Genomic DNA, 15,312 nt, shown 5'->3' with positions numbered 1-15,312 from the left:
GAGATTTAGCCTTCGCAATCTAAACAGAAGTTGTATAATATGTTAAACTAAGAGCGTCGATGAAACGAACGCCCAAATCTGACTCCGTATGAGGAAGTTATGATTTTTCTAAGATTCGGCTTAGTAGTGCACGGCCCGAAACTCGAATTTTAGTTCGAGCGGTTTTTGGCTTACGCGACCTAAATGAGAGTTGAAGATCTCAATAATAGCAACTCAACGGTAAAAATATGGACGAAAACGGAGTTCGTATGAAGGAGTTATGGATTCTTCGCGGTCATTTAACAGTCTAAACGCCTCCTACTGTTAAATTTGAGATTGGTTGAGAACTAGCCGACGGAGTCTAAATGAAAGTTGTAGATCTTAATTTTACCTACGCGTGGATATAAAGAACATTGAAAACGGAGCTCGTATGCGAGAGTTATGATTTTTCTAAGTTCGAAGGCTGATACGCGATAGGGGGTGACGTGGCACCACCAGAATTGGACACGTGGCACCACCAGAAGGTTGCCACATGCACCAACTCGGCGAGTAGGTCAGTCAGCACCCCTATAAATAGAAGTGCCGGTCATTCACTTCTCGTCACACCTCAACCCTCTTCTTTCTCTCTCTACACTCTCTCTCTAAGCCTCCTTAAGCCCCCCTAAAGCCTACGTAAACCCCCTAGCACCCGAAGGAAGCACCAAGGCTCCCGGAGTCCCGAGAAAAGAGTCTTTCGGTTTGGGAACGCTACTCCAGCGAAGCCCGGTTTTTGAGAAAACCCGCTGTAAGTGAGCTACGCCTAACCTATCTTTAGTTTAGCTTACGTTTTAATATAGTAATGTTATTAGGACCTTATAATTAGTACGTGGGCTATTATTATGGGTTATATAAGTATCGTTTAACGCTTATATAATAATAATAATAGCTAGAATATTAATTAGTCGCGGTTATCGTTAGACTAAACCCTAGTGGTATTGATACTAGGTTTTATCGAAGGAAAATCGTTTTGAGAGTACCGAAGCGTTGTCCGAATGCTGAGTCACCACCTTTCAGGTGAGTGCATAGTTACTTTCAGCTTACACATAGATATGAAGTATTTTACATAAATTACGTGCTATGTGTGCATATTATCTGAATACTTGCTATTTATGTTGGATGAACATTGTTATACATGTTTTCAATGATTTGAACTGTATATGTACTTTATATCTACGAAAATGTTGGGGTAAAACATGGGTAGATGTAATAGGTGATGTGTGATAAAATGATGAGAGGCCTCGATGTTGATGTTGTTGATTCTGTCATCTAGCGGAGTATGGATGACGACCACGGACTCTTCTAGACAGTCTAGTGGAACACTAGCAGGCTCGCAACCTGTAGGTGTTTGTGAACGATGTGTTCACCGGTGTACTCCATCCCCCACATGGTTGCCTTAGGACATTTATTGTTAAGGAATCCCCTTAGCAGTAGTGTCCATCCCGATGATGATCCATAGACTAGGTCCCTTATGATAGGTGTTTAGGGACGTAAAGTGAGGATAACGGGAATGGGTAATCGGGTTATTGTTGATTGATGAAATTAATAAACTTATTTATAGTGGGTTGAAAACCCTATGTGCTCACCAGGCTCCCAAGCCTGACCCACTCAGTTTTATGTATTACAGGTAGTGGCGCTTGAGCATAGATATGATGTTGGACGAGGGATTACGGATATAGGCATGTAGATATGAAATAATGTAGTAAGGCTTATATTGTATTGTTTATGCTTTTGATCTGTACGAACATGACATCCCAAGTCTTTTAATGAAATACATTTCTATGGAAATGCTTTTGATAAATCTTTATCATATTTTGTTTTGGGACAAATTCCGCAACACTTTTATTTAAAATGTTACTCTGATTTTCAAACAAAGTATAAACAAACCGGTATTTTCTGGCCGTGATTTTGGGGATGTCACAGTTGGTATCAGAGCATTAGTTTAAGCGAACTAGGAATTTGTAGGATTTCTAGACTTAAACTTAGAATGCTAAGAGATGATTGTGAGGTGTGAGCACTAGCTTATTTTAGGAATTGTGCCTAAAATGCTTTTATGTGCTAAATGCTTTGTGCCTGATATGCTGTTATTCGTTCGGATCTATGGTCTGTTGCCGACCGGATCTGGAAACCTTATGTGTTTAGGATTCTAAACGTACGACTACGATATTAGAACTAGCATATAAACGTTTCGGAGGGATAAGGATGATTTGAACATCAGTCCCAAATAAAGATCTAACTTCACCTTATTCGGTGTATAGATCAAGATGGCAAGAACCCGTAGCGGAAACGTGAACACAAATAGGAATAGAAACCAACCCCCAGTAATTGAGCAAATACCAGTTGTGGTAGCCGCTTCTGGGCCAATAACAATGGTCGGAGTACAAGCGATGATCCAGGCGATGTTGGATCGTCAAATGGAGGAAACCAGACGTTTGCTCCAACAAAATCGAGAGGAAGCGACCATACAGATCGAACAGCCTGAGTTGAATGAAGGGAAGACTGAGGAGGGAAACTACAGTGGGACTGTTGGTCAAGCCAACCCACCAATAGTTAGGCAAAACCGCCAGGATGGAGAAAATGACGAACGTGGATGGAAATACAAGGATTTCATGGCATCCAAACCACTGACTCTATCTGGAAGCCCGACGCCGGTGGAAGTCATGAACTGGATCTCTGAGATGGAGACGATGTTTGAGAGTTGTGAGTGTAGCAATAGGCAGAAGACCGCTCTCACGGTTCCTCTATTGAAATCTGGAGTACTAAGCTGGTGGAAGCTACTAGCCGACTCAATGCCTAAAGGTGAAGCAAGCAAGATGTCATGGGAGGATTTTCTGGTACAGTTGAAGATGCAATACTGCTCTGAGCAGGATCTTTTGGAAATCAACAACGAGTTCCAGAATCTGAAGAAGGGAAAAATAAGCGTTATTGAATACACTGCAAGCTTTATTGAGAAAATGAAGCTTGTTCCTCACCTCGTCCCAACTGAACTCTCCAAGGTTAGCAAATTTGCCCTCGGATTACCAGCGGACTTTGGTCCAATGGTCAAGCAAAATACCACTCTGAAAGCCACCATCTGGGCTGCTAATAATGTGGAGACCCACATACGAGAGAAGGGTCTGGAGAGAGCGGAAGTGGGAGAGAAAAGGAAATTTGACGGATCCTCGAGGTCCGGAAAGAAGAGTAAATTCTCGAAATCTGGTCCGAGAGGAGGAGGATCAGAAGCGAAGTGGTGTGACAAGTGCAAGAAGAAGCACTATGGGAAGTGTGATGGAGGGGTCACTTGTTTCAAATGCGGGAAGCCTGGGCACTACGCCAACGAATGCACGTTCAATAAGAAAGTCTGTTACGAGTGCAACGAGGAGGGGCACATTTCTAAGGATTGCCCAAAGAAGAAAGATGCAGGAAGACCCAACATACCACCAAAGCCGAAGGCAAGAGCCTTCCAGATGACGCTCGAGGCTGCGAAGGAGGCAGCAGACGTCGCTCCAGGTACCTTTCTTGTAAATGGTTTGCCTGCAAATATACTATTTGATTCGGGAGCCAACTACTCCTTTGTGTCGCATAAATTTGGTGGGAAATTAGCATTGCCTGTAGAAAAACTAGATAATGCCCTGATTGTAGAAGTTGCCAGTGGCAAATTCGTACCTGTTAGTAATCGTATTAGGAACATCGTCATTGACCTAAACGGAAACAAATTCCACGAAGAGCTATTACCCATAGAGTTAAACGGTTTCGACATCGTTTTGGGTATGGATTGGCTTAGCGCCAACGATGCTGAGATTCAATGCCGAAAGAAAATAGTAAGGATAAACCCACCCGGAAAGGAATCATTTATGGTGTACGGGGACAAACGCAGAGTGAATTCTGGAATCATCTCCCTGATGAAAGCCAGGAAATGTTTGTCCAAAGGATGTGCATCGTACATGGCATTCGTAATCGATGCTAAGAAGGAGAAGAAAGAGGTGCAGAATATACCGATTGTGTGTGATTATCCGGAAGTCTTTCCCGAAGATCTTCCCGGATTACCACCTGATAGACAAGTGGATTTTCGTATAGACTTGTTACCAGGAACAACACTAATAGCAAAGCACCTTACCGATTAGCACCGACGGAGATGAAGGAGCTCATGACGCAACTTCAGGAGCTGTTGGACAACGGTTTCATTCGACCTAGTTCATCACCCTGGGGAGCTCCGGTGTTATTCATGAAGAAGAAGGACGGAAGCATGAGAATGTGTATAGACTACCAAGAGCTGAACAAGGCAACGGTGAAGAACAAGTATCCATTGCCGAGGATTGACGACCTATTCGATCAGCTGCAAGGTTCGAGCTACTTCTCAAAGATCGATCTTAGGTCAGGATATCATCAGCTGAAGGTGAGAGAGCAGGATATTGAGAAGACTGCATTCAGAACAAGATATGGACACTATGAGTTCTTGGTTATGTCGTTTGGACTAACCAATGCTCCAACAGCATTCATGGACTTGATGAATAGGGTTTGTAAACCATTCCTCGATAAATCCGTGATAGTGTTCATCGACGACATTCTCATCTACTCGAAAAGCCAGGAGGAACATGGCAAGCATCTACGAGAAGTGTTGGAAGTATTAAAGAAGGAGAAGCTTTACGCAAAGTTCTCCAAATGCGACTTTTGGATACGGGAAGTCCAATTCTTGGGTCATGTTGTTAACCAGGAGGGAATAATGGTTGACCCCGCGAAGATCGAGGCTATGATGAAGTGGTAACGTCCGAAAAGTCCCACGGAGATTCGAAGCTTTCTAGGATTAGTCGGATATTATCGACGATTTATCCAAGGCTTTTCTTTAATAGCTGCTCCATTAACAGCTTTGACTCATAAAGGAGTTACGTATACGTGGAGTGAGAAACACAATGAGGCATTCGAGAAGCTAAAGAAGAAGTTATGTGAAGCACCGATACTTTCTCTACCTGATGGAGTTGAAGATTTCGCGGTTTATAGTGACGCTTCTGGAGTCGGTTTGGGTTGTGTTCTAACCCAAAGAGAAAAGGTGATAGCATACACATCTCGACAATTGAAAGAGCACGAAAAGAACTACCCCACTCATGATCTGGAGTTGGCAGCGGTAATATTTGCCTTAAAAATATGGAGGCATTACCTCTACGGCACGAAGTGCAAGTTGTTCACTGATCATAAGAGTCTCCAGTATCTCTTTAATCAGAAGGAGTTGAACACACTACTAGAAAAAAGGCCTTTTACGACGCTCATTGCGCGTCGTAAAAGGCTCAGACGATGCGCAAATGCGTGTCAAGGAAGGCCCTGTCATAAAGAGAGACGACGCGCTTTTGCGCATCGTCTATAGACGACGCGCATTTACGACGCTCATTTACGACGCGCAATTACGACGTGCGTTTACGACACGCAATGCGTATCAAGGAAGGCCCTGTCATAAAGGAAGATGACACGCATTCGCGTGTCGTAACCTTACGACGCGCGTGATAATGACACACAATGCGTATCAAGAAAGCCCCTGTCAAGAAAGGGCATGTCATAAATGAAGATGACACACATTTTTGCGTATCGTAAATTTAAATGTTTAAAAAAATAAATTTATATATTTATTAATTTTTAAATTAAATTTGCATTTAATTTCTCATAATAGAAATAAAATACCATATACAAAAAATACAATCCATTGCATAATATAAAATAAAATTTCATACTCAAAAATAAAATAAATTACACAAATTGTAATGTCATACAAAGAATCATTCAAATGTTAAACAAAAATAATACATTGCTAACATGGGTTATACATTCCTATAAAACTAACAAATAATCATACAACTCTGTTTCTTACTGGAAAGGAATGTCAAACATGATTACAAGTCTCCCTTAATCTTGATTACTCACCTGCTTAAGTAGAATGTTGTTGTTGAGAAGGTTACCTAGCAACAGAGAAAAACACAACACCTCTCCCACAATCACAACATTATTTACAGAGAAAGGGTTGTCAATTACTTTCATTAAGACTTTCATTCAATCACAAAAATATTAAATAAAAGGGTGAAACAGTAACTTATTTTTGATAAGTTGATCTCCCTTAGAGCAAACACAGCTAAAGCATTGAACAAGACCCTATTTCCCTCTTCTTTTAAAGTTTCCAGAATGTTTAGAATGCTCTCCTTACCTTGTTATTTCAAGTGTCAGGGGGAAAAAAAGTCCTCACTTTTGGAATGTATAAGATGCAGCATCAAGAACAGAGAACATGATCTCACCAAACATAATCAATAATCAGATTGAATTATATATTATGAGTAAGTAATAAAGTACATGTAACACAATAAAGTATTATTAAGGAACTTATGAGTTCAAATATTATTTTTTACACTCAGATGCCAAAATATTTTATGTTATTCTTCTACAAGTTGAGAACCAACTCAAACATGAAAGATAATAGTCCATCTGGCAACTTTTGATGACATGGCAAATGAAATTTCTCAGAGATAGAATAATACCTGTACTATTAAAATGATGGCAACCACAACAAGTGGTCCAATAACTACAGCCAAAAACATGCCTTTAATCATGTCTGGAAAGAAAAGAAAGATTGTTTGCTGCAATCATAAATCCCATGTGTTACAAACTTATATCCAAATTTAAATTAAATAAAAAGAGAAAACTGTAAAAACAAATTATATCCAAGGTAATACACCATACAACAAAATAGCAAAGTCCATCAGTATTGTTACAAACCCATGAAGGAAGTGGAAGTTACTGGAAAAAAAACATATGATTTGAGGCCTGTTCTCCATTCTTCCTAATAAGATAAATTGAGAAGAATTTTTCAAAAAAACACCATTTTCTTAATTATTAGAACACATTAGGAAAGCTTTATACTCTTTGATTTAAGAATCTAAGTAAACTATAAGAAATCCACAACAAAAAGAAACTATAAGAAATCCACAACAAAAAGATTTGAAACTTACCTGTCCAGTAAGAAGAGGGGTATCAGCAACAAGCTTGAAAGCAACAGGCCTTGGAGTACGCACAAGCCAAGCCTGCAAATAAAAGGTGCATCAAGTATAAAAGAGAACAGGGAAACTGATATTAAAAACAAGAACTTTGATCATTAGAATAAAAGAGAGAGAGAAAAATAGAGAGGGAAGAAATGGAAGGAATGACTCATTACTATGTTTGGATTCGAATTGGAAACTGTTACCTGGAATGGGAAAACACAAGGTATCAATCATGAATCAATACAAATAATTCAGGGACTGTTTCTTTTTTCTTTTATTTTCCCATCAAGTCTTGTATGGTAAAGTGACTGAATGGTTAGCAACTATAAAACAGCCCCTAAGACCAAATGACCATTTTACCCTTACATCCCAACAAACAGATTTCATAATCATCATCAATTTTAACATGAGAGAAGTTGGTGGAAAAAATATTAAGGGCAAGTAGGGGAAGGGTTGGTGTTTTGATACACTAAGCTGTCCAGATTAAGTGGTTAACTAAGAAAGCCCATCAAGTCAAACAAAAAAGTATGCCGACATGCGAAAGCCACGTTTCATCAGTACATTATTTAGGGAACCTTTTAACTATGCATTATCTCTAGAAAACCTTGATCATATTTATTGCATTTCAACTTTTATCGATCAAAGTCGATTATATCGAACGATAATTAACTTACACCTTATAAAAAAAAGTTAATTGATGAATCAATTAAAATGCACTCTTTCTTGTTCGGCCCATACATTTTTACAAAAGAGTTTTTTTATTTTTATTTTATTTTTAAATTATTATCACAAACGGATATTTTGTAGGAAATGACACGTAGATAGCCGACATTGCCAAATGTAAAAAGAAAGAAAGCAACGGGGATGAATCCAGTGGGATGGCAGTACGATTATACACCTGTAGAACACGTATCAGACCCTAATCCAACAGGTGTGCCGTTAGTGTAGTGTACATATATGTGTTTGACAAAAGTAGTTTTATTGGTTGTATATCATTGATGGAATTATACCTAGAACGAAATTGCATTGTAAGCCTATAGGATTGAAATTTATGGTAATATGAGTGATTGCAATACTATTATTCGAGGAGTACAAGCTTGTTCCATAGGTACCTGACATAACACAAGGTGACGTGGCATGATAGGATATTCCATTTCCTCCACAAAATCCGTTTTAGAGGCCCCACCACCACCACCATCGTTTGCTTCCTCTACCTCGAATGCCTGTTCAAACCAAAACAATAATTTTACAAAGGGCATTTTCGGAATTTTAGTAAAAACTTACTTTCTTTCTAAATTGTAACTAACCTGGCAGACAAGTAGCTGTTTTTGGTATTGTAACTTTGACACGCGTTCTTTTAATTCAGTAACATAAGTTTTTATGCTTTGAATATTATCTTCACCTGTTGTTTTAGACATCATTTGAATCTTTTTCAGATTTGGTTTGCTTTGTGCAGCAACAACAGGAGGAGTAGTAGTACTAATATTTTTGTCCCCTTCACTCTGTTGATTATATGGAGCCATGTTCTCACGCCCCCAACACAACTTCTTTAAGGGATCAAATTACTTTGAAATTGACCTTGATATTCATCGATTTAGTTACATAGCAAGAAAAGGATTGGATGCATTTCGTGAACGTCTAAAACACGGGATTATGAATCTCGGCTTAACAATTCAGGTAATCTAAATCTAATCATGAATTGTTGATGTACTTTCAAACTATTACAACTTTTTCCCTCCCTAATATTTTTTCTTGTTAAAAAAAACATACAGGCTCAAAAACCAGAAGAATTACCTGAGAAAATTCTTTGCTGTTTGAGATTAAACAAGATTGACTTTGTCAATCAAGGTCAAATACCCACATTAGTCGCAGATGATCACAATTCCAATTCCTCTTGAAATCATTCTTCCTTCTTTTCTTTGGTAAAATGTTCCTGCCCACTGTAAGTACACAACTGCAATCCCAGTAAAAAAAAGGTGAATTTTTGCTTAAACCGAGTTAGAAAAGTAACAAAAGGTAAAAACTTTTCATTGTTTCTTCAATGTCAATTTTGAATGGTTAATGATACGGGTTCATTGTAATGTAAGTTGTTGTACATATTGATGTATCGATTGTTATTGGTTTTGTAAATACAGGATCATTTTCATTTTATAAACTATTGTTTTTAGTTTCATTTTGTATTCTGGTATTTACCTCCATCAAAATATGAACGTTTGACTTTGTTGAACCTGGTCAATCATTATCAGATTCGTTCGTGGGAACCGAAGCCTGTTACAAAATAAAAATAGGAATAAATAATTATTAAATCATAAACAAAATGACAAATTATCTTATGTTTCAGATGGTGATGCTTACTGTGTATGCGTTCTTATACGGGAGATTATATCTCTGTTTAAGTGGATTAGAAAAAGCGATTATGAAATCAGCAAAGATGCAAGGAGATAAAGCTTTGAAAGCAGCCATGGCTTCTCAATCTGTAGTTCAACTTGGTCTTTTAATGGCGTTACCGATGATTATGGAGATCGAACTCGAAAGAGGCTTCAGAACTGCACTCGGTGACCTAATAATCATGAACCTCCAGCTCTCCGCTGTCTTCTTCACCTTCTCTCTTGGCACCAAACTTCACTATTTCGGTCGCACAATTCTCCACGGCGGCGCCAAATACAGAGCCACCTAACCATCTCAATGTGGTTCCTAGTCGTGTCGTGGCTGTTCACCCCTTTTCTTTTCAACCCATCCGGATTTGAATGGCAGAAAATCGTTGAAGACTGGGACGACTGGTCAGTGTGGATCAGAAACCACGGTGGAATCGGTGTTCCGGCGAACAAAAGCTGGGAATCGTGGTGGGAGGAAGAACAGGACCACCTCCGATTAGGGCTTTTTCTAACAATTTCAACATCGAAGAAACAATGAAGAACAGGACCACCTCCGATTAGGGCTTTTTCTATTGCTACTTCTTCACCATCTTCTATTTTTTCTGTATTTAGACTTGAGAGTATAATTAGGGCTTTTTCTAACAATTTCAACATCGAGTGGGAGATATGGTGGTTCCAGTAGGTAGAAGTGAGGGAAGAAGTAAGCAGCAGTCAATGTCGGGAGGGGGAAGGAAGGAGCGTCCAGGGCAAGAGGGAAAGGAGAAAAAAAAGGAAGGCAGGATTTTTAATTTTTTCAGAATTTCATTTCCCCCTACTGTTAAAGGATGGAACACGCGTTCCATTAAAAATTATAAAGCGACATTCTTAGACGACGCGCATTTTATTATAGGTGCCCTCCGTGTTTTTTTTAGACACTAATTTAAGGGCGCGCAATAATGCGTGTCTTCTATCCTTAAATTTTTTGAAGAGATGACATTTTTCTAATGTCACTCTCCTTTGCGTAACATAGATCAATGAGCGTCGTATTTTGCGCGTCGTAAAAGGCCTTTTTTCTTGTAGTGACATGAGGCAACGACGCTGGCTAGAACTACTCAAGGACTACGACTGTGAGATACTTTACCACCCTGGTAAAGCAAATGTTGTCGCTGATGCTCTCAGTCGAAAAGTCAATCTTGAAAGGAAAAGGCCAAGAGCATTAAGAATTGAAGTCGTCTCGACGATTGTGGAAAGTATCATGAAAGCTCAAGAAGAAGCTTTAGAGAAGAATGACCGAAAGGAAGAACGTTAGTGTTCGGTACAAACAATCGAGGACTAAAGGTATTCCAAGATCGAATTTGGGTACCTAAGACGGGAGGAATAAGAGATCTTCTGATGGAAGAAGCCCACAAGACCATCTACTCGATTCATCCCGGTAGCACTAAAATGTATAGCGACCTAAAACCCTACTACTGGTGGCCGACGATGAAGCTCGATGTTGCGAAATATGTGGCCGAGTGCATGACATGTGCGAGAGTTAAGGCACAACATCAGAAACCATATGGGAGTTTAGAACCTTTACCTGTACCCATGGGTAAATGGGAAGACATCACCATGGATTTTGTGACTAAAATACCCAGGACGAAGAACGGACACGACATGATTTGGGTAGTCGTGGATCGTTTCACCAAGAGTGCACACTTCATAGCAGCCAACGAGAAGTGGTCTATGAATAAGCTCACAAATTCTTACGTGAAGGAAATTGTAAGACTTCACGGTGTCCCTTTTACGATTGTATCAGATCGTGATAGTCGTTTCACGTCGAGGTTTTGGAGGAGTCTACAAGAGGAGTTGGGTACAAAGTTGTGCTTAAGTACTGCTTACCATCCGCAAACCGATGGTCAGAGCGAAAGAACGATTCAAACACTGGAAGATATGTTGAGAGCATGTACCCTCGAATTCCAAGGGAATTGGGACGAGCACTTACCTCTAGTAGAATTTTCCTACAACAATAGTTTTCACTCGAGCATCAAGATGCACCTTATCAAGCATTGTATGGACATAAGTGTCGTACGCCGTCTTGTTGGCTTGAAGCTGGAGAGAAGCAGTTTATGGGCCCCGAGATAGTCCATGAGACTATTGAGAAGTTGAAGATGATTAGGGAAAGAATGTTAGCAGCCCAGGATCGTCAGAAGAGCTATGCTGACAAGAAAAGACGACCGATAACCTTCGAAGTTGGGGATTCGGTTTTGCTAAAAGTCTCACCATGGAAGGGACTTATACGATTCGGGAAACGAGGAAAGTTGAGTCCAAGGTTCATTGGACCGTTCAAAGTTCTTCAGAGGATTGGGAACCAAGCTTACAAGCTGGAATTGCCCGAAGAACTCATAACACCTTCCATGTGTGTTATTTGAGGAAATTCACGGGAGATGTTCCCGACATAATTCCAATCTCAGAGTTAAGGATGGATGAGAACAAAAGGCTGATCGAAGAGCCCGAGGCAATTATTGACCATACGACTAAGAAGTTACGACGCAAGATGGTCGACTTAGTGCTAGTCCGATGGAAACATTCGAATGGGTTGAATCTCACTTGGGAAACAGAGGATGACATGATGAGTCGCTATCCACATCTGTTTGCTGATGCATGATTCCGGGACGGAATCACCCTAAGGGGGAGAGAATTGTAACGCCCGGGTTTCAGGGCTAAGCATCTTTGTCAATGTAATAGTTTAGGTCAACTATTGTAACTCTTTTTGAAGTAATAAAGATGATATATTTGAGTATTATGTGAATTATGTGTATTTATGTGCTTACAATTTAATTATAAATAAAGAATAAAAATAAGCATCAAAATTAAAGTGTGAGATAAGCCTGATATCTCTACATAAAGTTTTAGAATATGTCTCAAGGTTTCCGTACATATAAAGAACGCCGAAATCCGAGTTATAACGAAGAAGTTATGGCCCGTCAAAGTTTTATGGCAAAACCGGCACGACACCGGGAAGCGTAAATAGTGAATTTACGATAGAGTGAGATTTAGCCTTAGAAATCTAAACGGAAGTTGTAGAATATGTTAAACTAAGAGCGTCGATGAAAAGAACGCCCAAATCTGACTTCGTATGAGGAAGTTATGATTTTTCTAAGATTCGGCTTAGTAGTGCACGGCCCGAAACTCGAATTTTAGTTCGAGCGGTTTTTGGCTTACGCGACCTAAATGAGAGTTGAATATCTCATTAATAGGAACTCAACGGTAAAAAGATGGACGAAAACGGAGTTCGTATGAAAGAGTTATGAATTCTTCGCGGTCATTTAACAGTCTAAACGCCTCCTACTCTTAAATTTGAGATCGGTCGAGAACTAGCCAACGGAGTCTAAATGAAAGTTGTAGATCTTAATTTTACCTACGCGTGGATATAAAGAACGTCGAAAACGGAGCTCGTATGCGAGAGTTATGATTTTTCTAAGTTCGAAGGCTGATACGCGATAGGGGGTGACGTGGCACCACCAGAATTGGACACGTGGCACCACCAGAAGGTTGCCACATGCACCAACTCGGCGAGTAGGTCAGTCAGCACCCCTATAAATATAGGTGTCGGGCATTCACTTCTCTTCACACCTCAACCCTCTTCTTTCTCTCTCTACACTCTCTCTCTCTAAGCCTCCTTAAGCCCCCTAAAGCCTAGGTAAACCCCCTAGAACACAAAGGAAGCATCGAGGCTCCCGGAGTCCCGATAAAAGAGTCTTTCGGTTTGGGAACGGTTCTCCAGCGAAGCCTGGTTTTCGAGAAAATCCGCTGTAAGTGAGCTACGCCTAACCTATCTTTAGTTTAGCTTTCGTTTTAATATAGTAATGTTATTAGGACCTTATAATTAGTACTTGGGCTATTATTATGGGTTATATAAGTATCGTTTAACGCTTATATAATAATAATAATAGCTAGACTATTAATTAGTCGCGGTTATCGTTAGACTAAACCCTAGTGGTATTGATACTAGGTTTTATCAAAGGAAAATCGTTTTGAGAGTACCGAAGCGCTGTCCGAATGCTGAGTCACCACCTTTCAGGTGAGTGCATAGTTACTTTCAGCTTACACATAGATATGAAGTATTTTACATAAATTACGTGCTATGTGTGCATATTATCTGAATACTTGCTATTTATGTTGGATGAACATTGTTATACATGTTTTCAATGATTTGAACTGTATATGTATTTTATATCTACAAAAATGTTGGGGTAAAACATGGGTAGATGTAATAGGTGATGTGTGATAAAATGATGAGAGGCCTCGATGTTGATGTTGTTGATTCTATCATCTAGCGGAGTATGGATGACGACCACGGACTCTTCTAGACAGTCCAGTGGAACACTAGCAGGCTCGCAACCTGTAGGTGTTTGTGAACGATGTGTTCACCGGTGTACTCCATCCCCCACATGGTTGCCTTAGGACATTTATTGTTAAGGAATCCCCTTAGCAGTAGTGTCCATCCCGATGATGATCCATAGACTATGTCCCTTATGATAGGTGTTTAGGGACATAAAGTGAGGATAACGGGAACGCGTAATCGGGTTATTGTTGATTGATGAAATTAATAAACTTATTTATAGTGGGTTGAAAACCCTATGTGCTCACCAGGCTCCCAAGCCTGACCCACTCAGTTTTATGTATTACAGGTAGTGGCGCTTGAGCATAGATATGATGATGGACGAGGGATTACGGATATAGGCCTTTAGATATGAAATAATGTAGTAAGGCTTATATTGTACTGTTTATGCTTTTGATCTGTACGAACATGACATCCCAAGTCTTTTAATGAAATACATTCTATGGAAATGCTTTTGATAAATCTTTATCATATTTTTTTGGGACAAATTCCGCAACACTTTTATTTAAAATGTTACTCTGATTTTCAAACAAAGTATAAACAAACCGGTATTTTCTGGCCGTGATTTTGGGGATGTCAGATAGATCAATTTTAACAAATAGAATTATCATATAATATAGGATTGATCTAATTTATCTCATAAGTCAAGATAATTCATATCAACATTTTACAAGTAACTTTGTTTATCATATTACCAACAATTATCTTAAAACTTTGACACTTATCTTTTCATTGGATGAGTATAATCACTACCATATAAGAAAAAAACAAATTTTATGATACAAACAGTTTTGTGGTAGTGATTCCAATCCAATATTGGCCAAAAAAACCGGAAAATCATCCATTTTCCAGTTCAACTCGTTGAGCCAGGCTTTGTACTTGTCGAGTTCATCATTAACTCGTCGAGTTCATTAATGGACTCGGTGAGTTCAGCCTGGCAGAAAGCCTTTTTTCAGTCTTTTCAACTTTGAACAATTTCCAAATGCAACTATATTACAAAAAAACTACCCATGGATTTGATACCACTGTTGGGTTTTCTTTACTATAACACTCCTATGGTGCACATACAACCCTAATAGCTGTGGATCTAAGTTTTTTCTAGTTATACAAGCAATAAAATTTCCAAAGTATGAAGCCTACAACTAGCATACAATTTTGGTACATGAATAATAAAACTAGTTAGAATAATACCTCTTTATTGTAACTTGTAGTTTTGGCCTTTCAAGAGCTTAGCACCTCAAGTGTGATTCCTCAAATGGTTCACAAACACCATGAACAAAGGAAGACTTTCAGAGAGAGGCTACACACTCAAATCGGTTATGATTATCTTAGAATGCATAGGTGTTGATTTTGGCTAAGGGATAACACATATATATTGTAGGATTCCAAGAGTCATGGGTAAACCCTAATCCATACACTTTAGTTATCATCCATATCTCATGTGGGCTAACTCTTCATGGATACTTACATAAACTTAGCCCATCATGGATCAATAGCCCAAACAATATATATCACTGCTTTACATAATCAGTCCCCGTTAATTTAATTAGTCTCTTTTGATCAC

The 15,312-nt window shown here is 39.3% G+C and overlaps 1 protein-coding gene across 1 annotated transcript; it reads left to right on the top strand.

Annotated features, from left to right (window-relative positions):
- The first annotated feature begins 8,531 nt into the window (after positions 1-8,531).
- LOC128133663 (callose synthase 5-like) lies at positions 8,532-9,687 on the top strand. The gene is made up of 4 exons (XM_052771176.1): positions 8,532-8,687; positions 8,783-8,858; positions 9,146-9,195; positions 9,352-9,687. The coding sequence occupies exons 1-4, from the start codon at positions 8,532-8,534 to the stop codon at positions 9,685-9,687; spliced, it is 618 nt and encodes a 205-aa protein (XP_052627136.1).
- The last annotated feature ends 5,625 nt before the right edge of the window (positions 9,688-15,312 follow it).

Source organism: Lactuca sativa, chromosome 4 (genome assembly GCF_002870075.4).
Source record: "Lactuca sativa cultivar Salinas chromosome 4, Lsat_Salinas_v11, whole genome shotgun sequence".
In the NCBI taxonomy this organism is placed as follows: domain Eukaryota; kingdom Viridiplantae; phylum Streptophyta; class Magnoliopsida; order Asterales; family Asteraceae; genus Lactuca; species Lactuca sativa.
Note: the sequence above shows the minus strand (reverse complement) of the source record. Positions and strands in the feature narration are given on the sequence as shown.